Source organism: Pseudopodoces humilis, chromosome 1 (assembly GCF_049639895.1).
Source record: "Pseudopodoces humilis isolate 2021_Gansu_Grassland_sample_001 chromosome 1, ASM4963989v1, whole genome shotgun sequence".
Classification (NCBI taxonomy): domain Eukaryota; kingdom Metazoa; phylum Chordata; class Aves; order Passeriformes; family Paridae; genus Pseudopodoces; species Pseudopodoces humilis.
Genome location: NC_142200.1, coordinates 42546166 through 42559362, shown reverse-complemented (window position 1 = coordinate 42559362; position 13197 = coordinate 42546166). Strand labels below are relative to the sequence as shown.

The 13197-nt window shown below is 35.9% G+C and overlaps 1 protein-coding gene across 1 annotated transcript in view; it reads right to left on the bottom strand.

The window, feature by feature from the left end:
• The window catches only part of CCDC178 (coiled-coil domain containing 178), a 14635-nt gene extending 2142 nt beyond the window's left edge, over nt 1–12493 (bottom strand). Inside the window, exon 1 of the mRNA XM_088052160.1 lies at nt 12371–12493. Coding sequence (XP_087908286.1) covers nt 12371–12493 — 123 coding nt within the window. The remainder of the gene's footprint in view (nt 1–12370) is intronic.
• Between the last annotated feature and the right edge of the window lie 704 nt (nt 12494–13197).

The window sequence follows — 13197 nt, the reverse complement described above, 5'->3', positions numbered from 1 at the left end:
GACCAAGTTTGAGCATGCATGTGGATTCCCATTGAGTGAAAACTGAGAGCTGTTGATGTGTTCTGTCAATCAAAAATCCCAAACCACAAAGCCAAAATACCCCACAACAACAACAACCTGTACATTTAACCTCTGATCTTGTTTCCACGGATGATTTAAATAAATGGATTATGGTTAAGTAAAATGAATTTTCAAATTAAGCTGTAGACTTCAGCAGGAGTAATGATTCTCAGCAATTCTTCACTATTGAAGAAATGCTTGATTTTATTCTGGTTGCCATTTCAATGAAGGGTTTATGAAGCCCTGGGTTTTGGAAAAATTTCCAATTCTTTCCCTTAAGAAGTTCAACTTGTAAGAAAGAAAGAAAGAAGGAAGACTCCATTTTGCAATGTACTGAGTAAATTAAGTTTATGATAGTCTTATGCTTTGTTAGTGTTTCAATGAAAAATAAAATTTAAATTTAGAAACTAAAAACATTTATTTTGAATATACAATGACATTAAATATGGCCACTTATCTTCAGTTTGCTCCATTAGTTTGACAGTATCATGTGCTAATAGCTCTCAAATCATAAGAAATAAAGACTAAAAATAAAAAGTGATCTTAATGCTTGATTTTCACACAGACCTAAATTAGGTGTAATTGTAATGAAATAAATGGGTTTAAAATAAGCAAACTGTGAAAATCACTCCTCCAGTCCCTAGTAGTGCTTACTGACTTCTCATTTGTCAGCTGTTCTACCTAACATCTTGCAGTAATAGCAAAGTATGACATGAGGATATTTGAGCCTGATTGAAAACTTTAAAACAAGTCAGTAACTTCGTTCTTTTCCATATGAAACTAATTTTATAACAATACTCCTTTTTTTGAGACCTAGGACTCATTTGCTGAAGGGGGTAAAAAGAAGAGAACAAGGAATGAACTTTGGCCGTGTAAATTCCTTTCCTGAAACATCATGCCAGTAGTCAAATAGCAGCTGCCCAAAGAGCACTTGAATTTCAAATTCCCCTAAGACTTATTCTCAAGCATTTTAGCTCAGATGTGCAAAATATTAATGTTTGAGACGTATTGTAACTTGGAAGTATTGTAAAATGAACTCCTGGAGAATCAGCTTCTTCCTAGATGTGTTACAGATGTAGTTATGATTCCCATTTAGTGGTGCAAACTTGTTCTCTCATATACTACAGTTAAAATTTACTTAGAAAAGAGTTCCTCAGAAGTAAATAATTTAATGTGCTGCCTGAGGGGAAAAAGGATTAACTGCTCCAAACCATCATTTGCTGCAGATGGATATCTGAAATATGGGAAGATACAGTAAATCAACAAGATAACCAGAAAAGTATGCAAAAACCCCCATAGGAATAACCATAAAGAGAAACAAAATGCAAATATAAAATTGGAAAATGTATATATTGCCTAAGAAACCAGCAATCATAACAGCATCAGATGCACTCTGCAATGTGGAGTCAAGCCAGTGGTCCATCTAACACACCCAGAAACAACCATAATGACAGGCCATGTACAGAAGAGTGTAGGGCAGAATAAACACATGCAGTACTTCTTCCTAACATTTTCCTATATCTGACCAGACAGATGAGATCAGACTGAAGACATTTTTTTCCAGAATTCCCCATGCTCAGGAAGTATTCCTAAATTTCAGAATGCCTCCCTGGAACAACAAGGTCGTGCTTCTGAGTTTCCACGGTGTCATGGTGTCTCCTCTTATCCTTGTAGCACACTTGGAAACTCAAGAACGGGAAGCTTTGCATTAACCTAGAAGTAAATGTCGTGGTTTTAAAAGTCACCCCATGACACAAATTCATTCAGAACCTCTGAAAATAGATATTAAATTCTCTGTAGGACTGAGCAGCTGTCGAGACAACTTGTACTACTCAAGGTTAAGGAGTATCCCAGGAAGGGGAAAGGCATGGAGTGGGTTGCTCTGTTTTCTCTCCATCATGTCCTCAAGGACATTATTGTCTACCATACAGGAGGGCCAGAAAACTGCAGGGGTTGCTTCAGAGGGATCCGTGACAGCTGTGACAAGTGGACATGTTAACATGACTCATGAAACTACTGTGACCCATCACAGTTTTGGAGGAGTTAAGAGCAAGATGGAAACTGTTTTTCTGAGTCTTCAGCTCTCAGATTGCTGCACCAGTGTCAAGAGATGTGGCAAAACTGATGCTAAGTGATGATACTGTACTGACTGCATATCCATGTGGCCATACTGAATATTATAGAATGAGAAATACAGTACTACTAGAAGAGAAATGCTTCTGTTTAAATTTATTTTAAAATCATCCTTGACAAATGAGTGGTTTTCTAAGGTGTAGTTCTCTCCAACCCACTCTCACTTTATGAAACTGAGAAAAATTTGAAGAGATTTCCTTGTCCAAAACTCAAATTTGTTTCAAAACCACATTTCTGGTGTGATACCACATGCATGCTCAGTTCCCACAGTGCTTGAGCTCAGAAGAAGATCCCATTCAATTTGGAAAAAACACTTAAGGGAACACTTGAAAGTGAGGATCTAAATTTGATCCCTCACTTGTCAGCCTGGAGTATCACAAAAACATTTATAAGACCTGTGAGCATGAAGACTGTAACAGAATTTACATCGCTTTTAAGGAGGAGTGATTCTTGTGTCTCCAGCACAAAGTTTGAGAAAAGAGTAAAGATGGGAATAATTATAGAGAAACCATATATATTTAGTTTAGGTAGATAGAAAAGAGTAAGGGGAATTGAACAGCAATGTGCTGGTTTGACCCAACCGATATGGTAACACTTTTATTTGCTTTCTGCTTCTGTCCTTAATTGGTTCCTTCTGCAGCGCTAGCAGCAGCCCTCCAGAGTACACAGTCAGATGACAGTCATGTTATGTCGCTCCTCTGACAGATGTTTACTGATTTATCCTTAGGAAGGATTTGGTTTTCCAGATCTATCTTCCCAGGCAAAAGCAAAAGGCGTAACATGAGAGGATTTATTTAATTCATAACTTTGGCCTCTTGTGCTACAGGTACCTATTTAATAATTTTTTTTAAAAAAAGGAAAATAAACAAATGTTTACATCCAAGTTCCATTATGATAGCAAAAAAAAAAAAAAAAAAAAATGGAAGGACTGAAATTTAGAAAATGAATCCAGTATTCTGGTAAAAAAGAATAGGTAGCAAGGAAAAAGGTCAGAGAATCAACAAGCTGAGGCATCACATCTGAATCCTGAATATTTTTAAAGGATATATTGGGAGAATTTAGTTACTGGATTTAAAGAAAATGATCATGGTAAAATAACGTAAAGCATTTAATTCCTCAAATGCAACTTGGGAAGATTATATTGCATGTTGCAAGAAGTTTCTTGTAAGGAATTTTTCATGTGAAATGCTCGATTGAGTCAATCAAAAGATGGGATATTACACATTTGATAATTTTGCACATGACAGACAGTACTTCGTACCGGTAGGTCATTTGATTCTCTGCAGGTGGCTCTGTTGGTTTCTGGAATATTATACTGAGAATTACATGTTTCACAAATGAAAGGCTGTTATAATTCTGGATAACATTGTATTTGATTCTATAAACATCTTTAGGCCTAATGCAAAGATCCCTTTGAATAATTTATCCAGCTAAGTGTCTGTGGTCCCAAACTTCTAATTTAAAAATGTTGATAAATGAAGTATCTCTTTAGCTAATAAATGAAGTATCTCTTTAGTTATCCTTTGTCAGCAACATTCATTTTAATGGAAAGTGAGTTTACAGGGTTACATGATTGAACTACTGAGCCAAGTCAGTGTTGGCAAATGATGGGCTAAATTATTGATGTTACACACTAATGAATTCTGATGAGAAATAAAATACAGACATTACATTTCAAGTGGTTCATAATTATTTTTGCACTTTAAAAGCAATTTTATTCTTTTTCCAAATCATACTGGTTCTGTAAAACAAAAACATAGTTAGTGATTATAAGCAAAATTACTGAGTTTGAAGCAAAAATGCTTCTGTAAGTTTTCTTATGCAAGTATAATGCTAGTCACACTAGGATTCTGATTTCTTCTTATGCTTCTGGGAGAGAATAATTAAATTAAGTGTCTAAATTTTCAAACTGCTGTCTTTAAACAAAATAATCTACTTTTCAACCATAGTTAAGAGTTCAGTAGATGAGTTTATAATCTATGATATATCATCACGTTTGCTAGAGATGTTCTGAGCTACTGTAATTAATTCAGGTGACGACAAAAACAGAAGAGCTGCCAAAAGGAGCTTTCAACATGTAAACAGTTTATCATTAAACCTGTGTTTTGATATATGTTTAAAATGGGTAGAAGGAGGTTACTAAACTTCAAATAACCCAAAGTGATGTTGTGAGGTTGAATCATTAATTTAAAATGTCATTTCTCTGAGCCTTTACTCACTGTACTGGATAAAGAAATTAAATTCTGTAGTTTTTACTTATAAAACCAGAGCTAAGCATTTGCTCATTTGGCAACAGAATAATTTCATAAATCCTATTCTTAATCTCGTCTCCCTACAAATGGGCTTTATTTAACTTTTCTTAGTTACACACTGAAAATTTCTGCCAATTGCTGGAGAAGCAAAACTATGAAGTGTTGCTTCATTTTCTTAACAACTGAATAACCATTTTATTTGTTGGATCATGGCTGTATTTTCTTGTTAAATGAAACAACCACTGGTGTCTTGAAGGAGCAAGTACATGTGAAACCATTGTGCTTCTACTTGAGAAAGGAATTTTGTGAACCAAATTATTGATCTTTCAGAGTTAGTCACATTTGGCCAAGGTCTCAAAAGAGACATTCATGAGCTACAGAATCATCATCATAAACCTCAATTTTACCTATAATTTAGCCTTAAACTTTTCACAGAACAGTAATAAAATACTTTAAGATATTTTGATCGTGTATCTGCTTTCCCATACTGTCCCAGGTAACACACTTATTCAAACCAAGACAGCTAAGCTCTGCACAGAGGTTCAAACATACCTATCCAGTTTGCTAGGGAGAACTTGAACTATTCATTTCTGGATTTTGAAACACTGGTCTTTGAATCACTCCAATGAATTTTCCTTTAATAGGAAGGACTCCCCCTGAACTGAAGGAAGAGAGAATTACATGTTGTGAAAGTTGGTAAGATTTGCTGTTATAATATCCATTCTAATGCCTTCATTTTTTTCTTTTTTTTTTTTTTTAATTACAACATATCAAAAACTTAGGCATTGAACTTTGAACATACAGTTTGCCCATGATTACTAAATGTGAGCTTGAGCTCAGTAGCTCTGGAAACCACATTTTCACAAACTTGAGCCTGGTGAGAGGTAGTGCTTCTCCTGCAATGGTATCTCAGGACTGCTGTGGCATGAGCTGGGTCTAGGGACTTTAGACCAGAGGTATCCTACCTGTGCTCCCATTTTGCCCTGCTGGTGCTGGAGGAGGAGGAAATGGTTTGATTTGAATGTGACTGAGAAAGAGACAAAATGGAGCAACAGCTAGATTTAAAAAAGGTTTATGAGGTTACAGAACTAAGATGTGGAGAAGGAAAGCTGGCACTGATCTGTCAGATCAGGGTAAAGCCTGGAACTGTCAGGTCTCAGAGGCTGAGGTGGAAGAAAGTGACCATTGGGAAAAGAAAAGATGCAGACTGGGACTTGAGAGACCAACAAGGGAACAGAGGAAAATGGAAATAGGCAGTGCCAGTGACTAGGTCTAGCGAGAAATCATGAAGGGAGAGCAGAAATGCTCGACCAGAAGTCTGGGAATGAGTCAGATGCAGGAATGAGATTTGACAATAATCTGGGATGAGATGCAACACAGACACTGGGTTGGGAAAAGCAGATGCTGTGAGCTGGAGGGACTTTGGCTAGACAAAAAGTTGAGCAGTAAATTAACAAATGGGACACAGACAGCAGACTACAACAGTTGTTATTTACTCCATTAGTTAAAGTGGCAAATTAAGTTTATTGCCACTTACTTTGCTGATGATGAAGGTAAGAGTCAGTGTAATGGTTTATATTCTTGGAGATTTGAGAGTTTAAAAAAAAACTTGCTTGAAAATGATTAAGATTACAAAAACTCGGTACTCAATTTAAAAATATTAGGACTGCAATTATTTACATAAACTTTATTCATATTATTTTATGTAAATATTTCAACATGGATTTTAGTTACTTACGTAAAAAAATAAAATGTATGCTACTTCCAGAAATAGAAATCCAATTGTCTTCAGATTCTGGAAAAGGCATCATGCAGGACAACTTAACATTTTTTTAAAATTTAAAAATAAACCTTTTAGGTTAGCTGTCATCCTTCCATTTTCTGCAAGGTCACAACTTGTACGCAAAAATACTTTAATACACAAATGTTCTATATTGAAAATATACGCCTGCAAATAAACTAAATTATTCATCTCCAAAACAAAACTAATTGGGTTAATCTTAAAAGCATAAAACAAATTTTCTTCTTTGCAGAGACCATTTTCTAGTCTGCATCATTAACAAGTAACTAGGAGAACTGTTTGTCTTCCTACTATGTACTAGAGCTTTTAGGTGGCAACCACATTTCTGAACACTTTGACTCATATCATACTGACTTCTTATAGTAAAACTTCTAAGTGAAGCCAGAGAAGAATTGAAATAGTTTGGTGCTTCCATGCATGCCAGGAAATGTTTTTGGTTATATAAACCTTTGGGTATAAAGCTTTGAAAAATACAGGGTTTTTGAGAAGCTTAAGAAGCTCAGTGCGTTAAGGCATAAGTGGCGTGAAAACCTAAACAGGGCTGAGTTGTGCCAAATTGTATGTACATTTCACTTAAAAAATGGTGAAGGAAATTATGTCAGAATAAAGATATTGGAGTATTGCCATGTGATAAGCAAAATCACAGACCATGAAAATGCGGCAAAGAAATCAAGCAAGTTCTAATTTCTTCTATTAGTTTGGCTTATTTTGAGACTACTTTCCATTCTCTCGCTGGAAAGGTCACTTTCATCATGCAGCAAGAAAATAAATGGTCATGAACTTTTAGTGTCCATACCATGGCAGCTGTATTTGCCACTAAACCTACACAACATGTAAATTCCAAGATTTTGGTGAATGTTTGTCAGGGTCATCAACTCAATATTGAAAAACCTAGAGAAAATACTTGCTTTAAGAATTTAAACAAAATGTGAGAACATATTTTGAAGAATTCTGTATGCAATTACGTAAAATCCATAAGCTTTTGAGAGGGAAACCATGTATTTTTAGGAACTATACACTGGATGCTAATTTCCACATTTCTTTAGAACATGATTAACTAAGTAAATATTTTTCAACTCATAAGAATTACCCCCAAGAGCAGAAGCAAAATTAGCTTCAATTCCCCAGCACTGTACAAAATAAATATTTTATAAATGAATAATAAACCCAGAAAAATGTAACTTCAACATTTTAAATGGTTATTATGAATAAATGTGACTAAAAACAAAAGCTTAGAACTAATTAAAAGGTGTGCAGCCATGTCCCCTTAAGAAACATTATCTGTCATCCAACCCCATATGTCTCCAAGACAAGACAGAAACAGCAAGACTGCTGAAGAGAAATCAGCAGGCAAAAAAGACACAACTGAGTGCAATCAGCATAAATGGTGATAACTCAACCCATAACAGAGAAAAATAAAAGAGAAGGTGTACAGATTTTGAAGAGCATCAGCCCTGAGGGACACCATAACACACCTGTGTTAATAAGTTAGAGAACAAAAGATGTGCTTAAACTGGCTACACCCTGACAGCTGAGAAGCAAGTTCAGAATGTGCTGTTTTCAGAAAGCAAAAGGGTAAATCTTGTAGCATGCAGGGCTCCAGTTGCTCCTGTCCTTAATAGAACTGCACTGAATTTCTTGTAAGGAGGTAGAACAGGTTGGCATGAAATGCACAGTTCTGCACAGCCAACAGAATATTTCCTCCATCGAGTCTCCACTGAGGTGGCTGTGGCAGATTCACCAAAAAATTCAAATCCTTAGTAAAGAGTCAGAGGTAAAGGGTCTCTCATTTCTCTGGTGGCCTCTGCAAAATTGCTCGAATAAAGGCAAAACACTGAAACTCTTCTGGTGTAAATTGGTGTAGTTCAGTACAGTGGAGTTATTTTGAACTACAATAGATTTGCCCAAAACTTTTAAGGATTTCAGTCTAATCAAGCAACTTGAGTAAAACTGCAGAAAATACGTAAATAACCACAGCAAACTTCACCTCAAACAGAGTGACAGAATTTGGGTTTATTGGTCCCTTATTCCCTGGTGCCTTATATAGCCATGTCCACCGGATGAAAATGGATAAAGCTGCTACCAACAGAGGGATTTCTAAATTCAAAATTCTGATGATCTACTTTTGTATCACTTTGTGCTGGTGTGAATGGTTATCAAAGCTGCTGATCCATTAAAAATTAAACCAATAATCTTGCATTTAATAAAAATGTACCTTTGTCTTGCCACCATCAGAAAAGGTATGTGTGAAATCCTTTAAAATTACAATGAGAATAGCAATGATGTTATCATTTCCTGTAGCACTTTGACCCCCAAAATTATTCTGATATAACTACAGTCAAGATAAATCATCTAAAAGGATGGTCTACATTGCAGACCATCAGGATTAAAGCACAGGCTTTAATCCTTTAGTCCCAGCTAAAGCTGCATGTGCCATCATATATCATTTTTGCAATTAGATAGCTAATTGAACTTACTCAGGAGCCAAGCTATTGAAACTCCAAAGCATTATTGGAAAAGCAAAAGTAATTAACATAATAAATACCTTTCCTGTACGCTAGGTACAGAAGGTTTTGCATTTTTCAGATTTTTCCAAATTGAAGAGATAACTCCTATTATTTTCTGCTGGACTAAAAATTTATTTAGTAATTGTTGCAAGATTTTTGAAGGCTGAAATCCTCCAACAAACCACAGACTGTGCTGACAGTGATAGCAAAACAGCTAAAAAGTTCATCCATATTGGAGGACGTAGAACTTTCTTTGACTACCGCAATAGAAACAAAGTCTCTTTGCAGAGCTGTTGTGCATGTATGTAAACTTCTCAGAATAAACAGAGCAGAGCACTGCTCTTGTGCTTCTAAGGTACTTCTAGTGCATTCTCTCAAATCAAAAAATATCTCTAGATTATAATGTCTCAAATTCTGCTACTGGTTGCAATCAGAGGCAGTAAAGAATTTTTTTAAAACTGAGAAATTTTGAAAAAGGATAGAGTCAGATGACATAGTCTCAAGATTACATAGTCTCACTCAAGAAAAAGCCATTTTTTCTAAAGAAAAATGAAATAGATAAGAACTAAAATTTGAAGAATAACTAATTTCTATCATTGATCTCTGTTCTAGCAATTTATTTGATTGCAAACATATTTATTTTTTTTGCTATTAATATGGAAGAATATCTTATCCCTTTTTTTAAGATTACAATTGAAATTCTTAATGTCAAAATTTTATTCTCTGCCCGAAGTGCATTCAGAAAACATACAGACACTAGGCAATAATTTAATTATTTCTGTTTCCAATGCAAATATGAAATATTTAAAAATAAAAATGGCTAAAAAGATCATTATAAATCCCAGGAAATAAGTATTTAAAAGTCTGATTGAGATAAATTAATTTTTTAATTTTTTAATTTTTTAAAATTTTTTCATGTCACTAAACAGTACTAGTGCTGGCAAGCAAAGATGAAACCTCTGGTCAAATCTGTCTTCTGTGTCTTCTGTTCTAAGGCAGCTCTTTATTTTCACATCACAGTTCTTCCAAAACTGCTGCTGGATATAACTGGAGGGTGTTGGTATGTTGGTAGTTAAAAAGCACCTGGTGAAAAGGCCTCAACCTCCTCTATTATCTACTTTTAAGTCTCTTCTTGGATCTCACCCAGGTCACGGCTTCTGTAAAATATTAGAAAACACTTAGGCAGCCAATGTACTGTATCTACTGTCTCTCCTAATGCACTCTTCCTCTGTCATTCACCTGCTCCTGATTGCTCTGGTCAAGGAAATGCTGGGAAAGAAGCTCCGATGAGCAGGAATCACTGTTTTTCCATACACTTCTTAGTGAAGCATGTTCTCATCCTCATACTTTAATGTAAGAGGGTCACTAGGAACAACAAACTCGGGATATTTCTTGCTGAGAGAAAAGAAAGGGAGTGGAACAACTGTCAGATTTTATTTTGGACATGAGTGCCACTACGATAATGTCATCAATAAGAGAACTTAACTGGCAGAAGAATAGATTAATCTGACAATAACACAGATTTACAAAGGCACCAGTCCTTATATAATTAAACAACTTCCAAAACTTCCAAAAAATAAAACCAGCACATTGCCGAAGGGAAGTCCTCTCTTCTACATGCCTTGGTAATTGCTCATAGCTGAACTACTTCAAATTTAATTTTGTATTTTTTCCTTCTTCTTTTTTTTTAATTTTAAGTTATTATCAGTCAGACCATATAAAAACATAGCAAGAATATCAGAATACCAGAAAAGGATCAGAATATCAGAATATCCAGAAAAGTATGTAATGGATAATGAAAGCAGAGAGAGAAGCAGTGTTTTCCACACTTTGAACAAGACATCATCACTGTTAGCTCTGGGCTACTTAGATCTGAACACCCCCAAACGGTTCTGGGTCTTACACCTAAAAACTTAGTTTAGGCCTGTTCCCAGCTAGCTGAGTTATTCAGGGTGACAAGATTTACTGACGTGGCTCCTCAGCAGGGACAGCATGCATGGAAAAATATGTGCTAAGGTGAAGGTTTTCTGCCACACTCATCCATTGCTGCAAGGACTGGTTTTTGGCAGAGGAGTTCCAATGCAGATGAGGTTTGCAGTACAACTATTAAAATATTGTAAAACATTATATTAATGCTGAGACTTGTGTGTGAGGAAACCATCTGCCACCTGTGGCTTCTACGTCACCCCTATTGTTATTCATGAGCTTTGGGATGTCCACAGATCTCCTCTGCTCTCCTACTCACACAGGAGAGAACAGAAATCCTCTGAGAAATCTCACCCTGCAAAAATAAAAAACCAGCTCTTCCAGTTTCTCAAATGCTAAAAGAGGAATTTGAATGAAGAAAGTGCTTTCACTGGCGCAGAGGTCAGTGCAATATTTGGCATATATAGCAACCCCAAAATTCCATAGAATTCCATAAAAACCCATTCCATAAAACCCATTACTAAAGCATAAAATCAATAAAATTATTATATTTTTATCTTAATTATTTATATTGAATTTCTGATTTTGATATGATTGGGATTTTTTAAATCTCTTCCATAAGTAGAGCATAAATAGCACAACACATATGATTCATAGATCAAATATGGAAATTTGGAATTTTAAAATAAAAATCCTCTTAGTGAGACACTGAAAACAGATCATTATGCTGATGCAACTTAATGGAATTCTAGAACTTATTCAACTTAGACTTTACTTTAATTCAATGGATAATAAGTGTGAAGTGTAATTACATAATATTAAAATGCAGTAAAATTGTTTCCGCAATCACACAACAGAACTTGAGTGTTAAAAATTAGACGACAGAGATCACAAGAATGTGCTGCACTAGAGCTGCACCAGCAATGTAGCTTCTTTTGCAAGGAATAAGTCTGAAGAAATATTTCACTTAAGTCTTTTAAAAACCCTTCACAAATGCCATCTGGTTATGGCCATTAACTATGGGAAGAGATTAAAAGGAGTGGCTTTACAGAAATATAAATAAGAAACCATAGCACGAGACAAAAATAACATGAACATTCAAACTATACTGTATAGTAGTTATTTTCCTTGATAAATATATTTATCTGGGGAACAAGACATAAAATGAAAAACCGTACATCGTTGGAAACCATTTTTAAATCTCATATCTCCACAATGTTGCTTTTTTACAAATAAGGGAAAATTATTGTATAACTGAGTGAGGAAACTGCAATACTTCTTAAAAATAGTCCTCTTCTAAAGATATTAAATACGAATACAGTGAAAATGACAATAGTGTTTACCACGGAAATAATATTTGCACAAAACAGGACACAATAACATCTTCTGAAACAACAGAGCAGCAATAGCAGTGCCACTCTGTGTTTCAAATATTTATATTCAATGTATTTATAATAATCTTCTCAAAGGTTTGTGAGAAATAAATCTAATCTCCCCCTCTTTTTTCAATCTATGCATGGTATATGTGCTAACTTACTGAATTCATCCTTCATGCAATTCCAGTTTATTAAAGAGGTTAAAAATTTATAAAACTCTGATGGGATATGGTTTTAATGCTTCATCACACTACCCATCATTTGCTTTTCAATCTAGATCAGAATGATCTTTCTGACTTCCCTGCAATCACCTACCTGCACAGCTAATATTTTCTGAGCGTTCTCCTGAGAGGCTGCCTGGATGCTCGCCAGCCCAGCCTGGCTGGAGAGGCCTCGCTGGAGAGGCTCCACCACTCGGCCAGCGTGGCCCCGCTCCATCGCCCTTGCAGCTGGGACATGGCCACGCCACCGGCCACACCAGCAGCGCCAACACCCACGGCCACGGACACGGCAACAACGGGGCCAGGGGGGGAGATGGGCCAGAAGGCAGGTGGGGGGAGGAAGGAGGGGGAAAAAAAAAAAATAAAAACCCAACAGGAAAAAAAAATTAAATTTCCCAAGTCAGAGCAGGAGAGGAAATTAATGGCAGCGTTCAAGAAGAATGATGGAGGGAAATATAGAAAGCAGTCAATAGCCCATTCTGCGCTGTACGGACCTGACAGGAATTTCACAGTCTCTTGGTTTTTCAGCCCACTCATGTGCATTCATCAGAAACCAGTCACATCTGGCTGCCAGGATGGGGGGTTAATTTTCTCTAAATGCCTCAGCAGTTTTGTTCTAGCTGAGGCAAACTCTGTGACTGCAAAGCTGATGAGTAAAATATTTCTACTTCACCCAGTTTAACTCAAAACCGATAGCCTCGGGACATATTGAACCTTTCTTAAAAAAATAATCTTTTGAAGCTTTTTGAATGGCACATCAGGTCAGGCCAAAGTTTAAAATACAAGTTTAAGACTTTGATGGACAAAAGGGCATTTTTTTTTTCCATGTGTAAAGCTTATCATAGCTTGGCAATGTGTGCTTTAGTGCATGACAAAACTAAAGAGAATTAACTTAGCCATCAACTGCTCAGGGAGAACAAT